Source organism: Dendrobates tinctorius, unplaced genomic scaffold (assembly GCF_039654945.1).
Source record: "Dendrobates tinctorius isolate UK_male_01 unplaced genomic scaffold, ASM3965494v1 ptg000216l, whole genome shotgun sequence".
In the NCBI taxonomy this organism is placed as follows: domain Eukaryota; kingdom Metazoa; phylum Chordata; class Amphibia; order Anura; family Dendrobatidae; genus Dendrobates; species Dendrobates tinctorius.
The window spans coordinates 5,752,716-5,761,259 of NW_027361883.1; the positions used below are offsets into that span (position 1 = coordinate 5,752,716).

The following is an 8,544-nucleotide window of genomic DNA, read 5'->3' on the forward strand; positions in this document are numbered from 1 at the left end:
TATCTTGTTAAACAATATGTTATTGTCGCATTGCATGCAATTTTTTTATTTTACAGGTTGAGGTATCCCTCCATGCACTTCAGGTAAACAATTCCAATTCGAGACTCTTGATATATGATATCCAAGGATTTCAGATGGGGAGTGTGCTGTTTTCAGTTTATTCTGATAGACTTTCAGCCATACTTGGACATTTATGTAATGGTATATACTTAGTTTATCATCTATTGTATTTGTTATACTTTGCTGCCATCTACTGGCCATTGCTGTTTTACACTGTAGTATTTTGTTATGGCACTTTCCCATAATACCTCTCTGTCTATAGTTCCTCCTATCTTTTTCGCTTCTGTTTCCTGTTTTTGTACTCTGGGCCATCTTGTAACACACATACACTGCAGAGCTGGAGAAAGGATTCTCTTGTTACCTCCAACATGGAGCTCCTATCATCTCTAATCTGGTGCTTTTATAACAGCTCTAACCTACAGTCCTCACTCCTACCTCATCTTCATACCTTCATCTTCCTTGACATCTCATCTCATCAAGGTACTGTAAATAAAACCTGTTGAATTCATCACTGCATCATCCTTACGGACCACCACGCGCCGCTGATAGGGATTGGGAGCACAGGCTGGCGAGTAACGCTATCCGCCATTGTTTATATAGAGGTTTGTGATCACATCCCTCAGACACATCTCATCCACGTATATCGGTGGCAGAATACTGACATTACAGCAGGGGATCACAGAGGATTCATTTTGTGAGGTAATATATTTCACTGACTGTTTTTAAACAATATTTTATCTCACAAAATGTATCCTCTGCGATCTCCTGCTGTAATGTCAGTATTGTCTTTTGCTTCCTCCCCTGCCCAGGAGCTGTGGTATGCTCCGTACATGGTCAGACACAGGGGTGAGAGAGACAGAGTACAGGGGGGAGACAGCTCAGATGGGACAGCAAATGAGGGGAGAACACAGTACAGGAAGGAAAGAGACAGCAGACAAGGGGGATAGCACATGGGGTAGACAGGTCAAAGAAGAGAACACAGATGGTAGAATTCAGCACATGGGGAAAGAGAGAGTAGACATGTGGGTGAGCACATGGGGGAGAGATTCTCAACCATGCAAAGCCTGCCCACATCGTGAAATTACCGCCCTCCCAATGCGATAGCATCCGGCCTCCATCTAGTTTCTCATAAGCATTAAAATCTTACTAATAAAATTGATAACAAGGACTTTTCCCCAGTTTCTGAATGTTAAGCTGGCCAAATTGTGGAATAGTGTTTACACAGAGGAACAAAATGTAGTTTTTATTTCTTAATTTCTCCTCTCCATTACATAGATAAAACGTTGTGAAGTTTAGGCTATAATTTATTATAAGCCCAATGGAGCATTAGCAGAGATTCCCCTCTGGGGGGTTTTGTACTTTTTCCTCTGCATGACGTTGAGCAATCATAAGCAGGATTGACATGCAGGGGTAAAAAGAACATGTCCCCAGAAGGCCAGAAGATCAGAAGAACATGCCATCTCCTGTGTGATGTAATGATAGGGAGCCCTGCTCTCAGCCCTGCTCTCTGCAGCTACTGTGGAGTGTAAAAATGATCTGAATCTGATTACAAACACCTCTTATATCTTTTACTTCACAGCAGTCAGTGAGGGGGAAAGGGGAGAAGAGTTGAGCTGGTTGTGATTACAAACACTTCTGCAGTTGCAGCTCTCCCCTCAATGGACGGTCAGCACAGCTGTAATTCCTCCTCCCACACTCACTGCTGAGAGATGAAAGCTAAAGATGTTTAATCACACTCTGCAGTAGATATTGGGCAGAGATCAGGGCTGAGAGCAGGACCATCTCTCATTACTTCCCATAAGAGAAAGATGTTCTTTTGACATTCTAGAGACATGTTCCTTTTTTACCCTGCACGCTCCCAGATAAAAATCTCTGGTGATGCCCAGTTGGGCTCTTCATAAATTATAACCTATATTTCTAAACTCGTATCTCCACAATGGAGATGAGAAATCTTAAGATAAAAGCTGTGTTGTGTTCAGCTCTGCAGCCGCTATTCCATGATGAGTCCGGTTTATCATGGAGAAACTGGTAAAAGATTCTCTTTAAGGAGGAAGCAGATAATTTACCAAAACCTCAGAGAAATTTCTACATTTCCCAAACTCTAATACAAATATGGGACGTCCTGATAAATACATCAATTACTGGAGGTAACAGGATAAGAAATGTGTAAATGTTTATTTCATGCACAGGTTGATAGAGAATCTTGCATCTTACTTTATAATGGTTTCTATGGGTCTAATGTACAGAATTAGTCATTATTATCAGTGGTTCCTCGTATTGTGCAGTCATTGCTTTCTTTTTCCGAGCAGCTCCGTTTTTTTATTCATTCCAGACTTAAACAAAATAATAAAGCATTTAGGGAAAAACACACAACCTAAAAGTCCAGCACTGGAAGCCATCACCGCAAATATCTCCACAGCCACCATGGTCTTCCCTCTGGTGCTCAGATAAGCCGGGATCATGGAAATCCAGACACTGATGAACACCACCATGCTGAAGGTGATGTACTTGGCCTCATTGAAACTGTCCGGTAATGTCCTCACCAAAAAAGCCAGGACAAAGTTCACAGCTGCCAGGAGCCCCAGATAACCCAACATGGAGTAGAACCAGATATCTGAGCCTTCATTACACTGAATGATGAGAATCCCAGGATAAGACTCAGCGTCCAGATCTTGGAATGGGGGAGAAATAGACAACCAGAAAACACAGATTACAACCTGAAGGGATGAACACGACAACACTATGGTATAGGGCAGTTTCACATTCAGCCATTTTCTCCAAGTGCTTCCAGGCTTGGTGGACTTAAAAGCAACACAAACCATGACAGTCTTGGCAAGAAGTGAAGAGACGGCTACTGAGAAGAAAAATCCAAAACTGGTTTCACGTAATCTACAAGTTACATCATTGGGACGACCAAGGAACAAAAACACAGAGAGAAAGCTGAGAAAGATGGAGACCAGGAGGAGGTAACTCAGGTTCCGGTTATTGGCTCTCACAATAGGAGTGTCCCGGTAGGAAATAAATATCCCAAATGTGAAGCCGGTCACAAGACATCCGAAGACCGAGATACAGGAGAGTACAGAAGCCATTGTGTCATTCTGGTAAGAGATGAATTCCACCACTTTAGGCAGACATTGGTCTCTCTTCTCATTTGGCCATTTGTCATTTTGGCATTTCATGCAGCTCTCGCTGTCTGTAGGAAAATTTCACAATGTGTTACTTTTACTGTGGGAAGAATAACTATCTGTTATCTATCTATTTAGAAAAAATGGAGCCGCACACTTTCCAAATAGGTGGGTGCACAGGCCTCCCGGCAAACAATCTGTATACTTGCCAAATATACAGTGGGTACGGAAAGTATTCAGACCCCTTGAAATTTTTCACTCTTTGTTTCATTGCAGCCATTTGGCAAATTCAAAAAAATTATTTTTTTTTTCATTAATGTACACTCTGCAACCCATCTTCACTGAAAAAAACAGAAATGTAGAAATTTTTGCAAATTTATTAAAAAACTGAAATATCACATGGTCACAAGGAAGGTCTAGGAAGACTTCTGGTGGTCCCAAACTTCTTTATAAAGGCCTATGTCCAATGTGCAAAAATTCTTTTGTAACCTTGGCCATATCTGTGCCTTGCCACAGTTCTGTCTCTCAGCTCCTTGGCCAGTTCCTTTGACCTCATGATTCTCATTTGGTCTGACATGCACTGTGAGCTGTGAGGTCTTATATAGACAGGTGTGCGCCACATCAAGTCCTATCAGTTTAATTACACACAGCTGGACTCTAATAAAGGAGTAGAACCATCTCATGGAGGATTACAAGGAAATGGACAGCATGTGACGTACATATAAGTGTCTGAACAAAGGGGCTGAATACTTATGACCATGTGATATTTCAGTTTTTCTTTAAATTTGCAAAAATTTCTACATTTCTGTTTTTTTCAGTCAAGATGGGGTGCAGAGTGCACATTAATGAGAAAAAAATGAACTTTTTTGAATTTACCAAATGGCTGCAATGAAACAAAGAGTGAAAAATGTAAAGGGTTCTGAATACTGTCCGTACCCACTGTATACAGACAACAAATATGAAGCAGCACTCTAAATATTACTTAAACAGTAAGATGGACTTTATTGGGTCCACATGGTGTGGTGGCGTTTAGGCTCCCAAGAGCCTTTATCATGCATGAGCCAAAATGTCACCACGCCATGTGGACCCAATAAAGTCGACGTTACAGTTGAAGTAATTTTTGGAGAGCTGCTTCCCATTTTTTTGTCCTTATCTATTTATCAATGTATGAATTATCTATTATCTCTCTCTTATCTATTATCTGTTATTTATTATCTATCATCTATTATCTATCTTTCTGTCTGTTTGTGAATCTGTCTAATATCTTTCTTTCCATCAATGTTAGATACAGATAAGTTTTATTGGATGGAGTAAATGCACATCGCCGGTCACATCTCTCTCAGTAGAAGCATGAAATCTCAGGTGTTTTCTCCATGCAGGGTCGCCGTCTCCCTTTTTTCTGGACAAATTGGACAAAATACACGAACAGACAAAACTTTTTTTAGAGCACACAACCCTTCACACCCTCACAATAAGGTCCTGGAATCACAAAGACATTGAAATTAGACAGTTTGTTCAGTAAGATAGACATTTTTTGGCCGCAGCGATAAAACACAGATAACATGTTACTACTTAAGAGCCCGGCGTCACTGCAGCCAAACACAAAGCTCAGCGGCTTGTGCCATCTACTTTGTGCTGGACCCGAGGAAGATGAGCTCTGCTTGTTACTTTACAGGTGGAAAAACATTTGGGGACAACTTTTCTTACAGTAGCTGTGGAGACTTGAGGGTCAGTGGGCGCTCTCGTCCGCTGGCTCAGGTGTCTTTATAAAGACTGCATGGACCAGGGCTCATCCCACTTAATGCCCACACTCCTTTCTCATGGGCAGAATACTACTGAGATAACACAGGGTGAGGGTAAGCAGTGTGGCAATAGTTTACTGAGCCACCAACAGACAAGAACATATAGAACAGTCCCAGTAAATATCCAAGATCATGCAATTTAAAGAGTCTCACCCTTCCAATTGCTCACCGGCATTCAAGCAGCTGCAACTTTGGGGCTTCTAGAGCTACTATACCCACCAGTGGCAACCCGCATTTGGCGGTCACCAAGGTTAGGAAGCTGACAGTCTATTGAGGTATGTGTCCAGGTGACCTGATTGTCCCAACCAGGAATATCCTTTTAGAGAATTGGATATAGAGTGCTCCACTAAACAATATTGGAGTTAGGAGTTCTCCTAGAGCATGCTAATAAGCAATGGATAGAGAAGAGAAAAGATGCATGCTCACAGAATTGAGTGATGACCGTGAATTCCTTGCTGTAGACGTATGGCTGCAATTTTTTAAGGGCCCACACTATGGCCAAGTCTTCTTTTGCTATTGTTGCTTATGCCCTCTCCCTCTCCAATAGCTTCAGGGAAACATATGATACCGGGTCGCCAGTCCCTGCTTGACTGAGTATGGATTCAAATCCGGTATCTGATGCATCTGTTTGAAAAATGAACATGTGGTAGAGGTCAAGGACAGTCAGGACTGGGCGTTGGGCTTACTGGGTTTTCAACTGGAGAAATGCGGATTCACATTCCGAGGGCCAGATAAGATTGCAGGCATATCTTTTGATGGTGAGGTCAGTGAAGGGTGTTTCCACAGTGCTGTAATTGGAGATACATTTTTAATAATAGTTTGCAGTCCTAAGGAATGTATGAACATGCTTTTGGTTGGCTGGAGGATGCCACTGAGAAATGTCTTCTATTTTTTCAGTTTTGGAATGAATGCACTCAGGTCCCATCCAATGCCCCATGTATAGTACCTCGATCTCATCCTCATCTTGCACTTGTAGAGAGGGATGGTAAGCTGGGCTTTGGCTGCCGTTTGCATCACCTGGGACATGTGCTGAAGATGCTCTTCCCAAGCATCGCTGAAGATAGCGATGTCATCCAGGTAGGCCCGGGCATACCCCTGACATTCCTCTAATAACTGGTCCACCATCCTTTGAAATGTAGTCGGGGCGTTCTTCATCCCAAATGGCATGCTGGTAAAATGTGGGATCTGGTAGTATCCCTTGCTTAGATCAATGATAGATATGTACAGAGATCCTCCTAATCTACTGTATCTAGTAGTTCCTCCACCCAAGGCATAGAGTATCACCATATCATCATAGAGTATCAGCACCACCCTACATCTCCTCCCTTGTTTCAGTATACCACCCTACCCGCGCCCTCCGTTCTGCTGATGACCTGAGGTTAGTATCCTCAATAGTCAGAACCTCCCACTCCCGTCTCCAAGACTTTACACGTGCCGCGCCAATTCTTTGGAATGCACTTCCCAGGTCAATACGATTAGTCCCCAGTCCCCACAATTTTAAGCGTGTCCTGAAAACGCATTTATTCAGACTGGCCTATCGCCTCAACACATTAACCTAACCTATCCCTGTGTGGCAGAGCCAAAAATTTTACCATAACCAGGTTCCCAGCATCATGTTCCCACATGCTTTATGCATCCATCAGCCCTCTGTGTCTGTACTGTTACACACTTAACATTATGGCTGGTCCATACAATCAGGGCAACTGTTACCACCCACCTTTCGTGTCTCCCTCTTTCCTCATAGACTGTAAGCTTGCGAGCAGGGCCCTCACTCCTCTTGGTATTTGTTATAATCTACTGTATGTGATTATTGTTATGCTGTAATGTCTATTGTCTGTACAAATCCCCTCTGAAATGTAAAGTGCTGCGGAATATGTCGGCGCTATAAAAATAAAATTTATTATTATTATTATTATAGAGTAGGCGTCTGTAATGGTGACCTCTTTGAGTCGCCTGTAATCCACACAGAAACAAGTATTTTTGTATTTTTGTTTTTCTTGGACACCAACACTACACTGGTTGCCCATTGACTTTTGGAAGGAAATATGACTCCCATATTCAACATGTCATCCACCTCGGCCTTCATCATTTCAAACACTGGGGGTGTCACACAGTAGGCAGGTTATCTGAGTGGATTAACTACCCCTGTGTTGACATGATGTCAGACCAGGGATGCTCGTCCAGGCCAAATCGTGAACAGTGAGCAATATGTTCCAAGCAGTTTTATGAACTGCTGCTTCTGTGATGGAGCAAGCCTCTCCCTCAATGAGACATCTGTTATCCCCATTCCTATTATGGATCAAACAAAGAAGTCTGGGATCTGATCCAAAATTGGGCCATCTAATGGGGGACAACAAACTGCAAAGTTGGTGACCTCCCTTTCCTCATAACCTTTTAGCCTGTTGACATGAAAGGTCCATTCAAGTCACCTGTGTAATACAAGGCCATTGCATAGTCAATCTCACCATATTTCCTGGTAATGTGGTGAATGGACCCGCTCACATGGATTGTTTTTGCATACTGGTACTAGTTCTAGAACCTTCTGTCCACAGGCAAATTCTCCTAGTCTGACACCTCAGTTTTAACACTTTTGCTGCCTTTTCTGAGCTATTTCTAAATTCCCATGGCTTGTGGTCATGAGGTACCTCATGTTTTCCCTAAGCTTTTGGACATAGTCCATAATGGTAACCTCTACTGTGGAAAAGTGCCCTCTCAACTCACTTGTACCAGCTGCAAAGGCTCTTGTACTTTTTGGCAGTACAGCAATTCAAGCCTAGTAGAATCCGGCAGCACCTCCTGGTAGGCAAAAAGGAGCTGCTGTACATACTGACTAATAAGCTGCTTGAGCTTTCCCTTGAATCGCTCACACAACCCTTTAATTTCGGGATTGTAGGGGTTAGTTTGCCTGGGGTCGACCCCATGTTTTTCCCAGAGGGTTTGAATCAGCTCGCTTTGGAATTGGGTTCTCTGGTCGATCAATACCTCCTGCAGAAATTCTACTCGACTAAAAAGGTCCAGTAGAGCTTGAACCATGTGCTCTGCATCTATAGATGACAGCACAACAGCCTCTGGGTTGCAGGTGGCAAAGTCGACCAGCGTGAGGAAGAACCTCTCTCTGCTGTGGCTAGGGACAGCTAAGGGACCCACTAAATTAATGTCAACCCTGTGGAATGGTTCAACTATCAAGGGCACGGATTGGAACAGTGTGTTCTCCCCAATCGTTGAAACATCGGACAAGAGGTTCTGTATTTGTGCAGCTCTTGAGTGACCCTTGCCCAAAAATAAGTACACAGCAGATGGGCCTGAATCTATTTGACCCCATGTGCCCAGCTGTAGGGACTTTTTGAGCCACGCACAGGAGTTGGGGTCAGTACAACATGAGCTGATTGACAAGGGTCCAGGGTTTCTGCAGGCATGTTGTCGGCTTTTCCCGATATAAGAGCCCATTCTCCCATCTATACACCTCCCCTTGATTTCTTTCCGCCACGTCAAGCCTCTGTATTGCAGACAAGCTCTACAGTGGGGTCCATGAGTTGGGCTTGCCTAAACTCCTTGCG

At 43.2% G+C, this 8,544-nt stretch overlaps 1 protein-coding gene across 1 annotated transcript; it reads right to left on the reverse strand.

The window, feature by feature from the left end:
• Positions 1–2,345: 2,345 nt before the first annotated feature.
• On the reverse strand, positions 2,346–6,154 carry LOC141058891 (vomeronasal type-2 receptor 26-like). The gene is made up of 3 exons (XM_073555094.1): positions 5,934–6,154; positions 5,705–5,775; positions 2,346–3,253 (listed from the first exon to the last, which is right to left on the reverse strand). The coding sequence occupies exons 1-3, from the start codon at positions 6,152–6,154 to the stop codon at positions 2,346–2,348; spliced, it is 1,200 nt and encodes a 399-aa protein (XP_073411195.1).
• Positions 6,155–8,544: the final 2,390 nt, after the last annotated feature.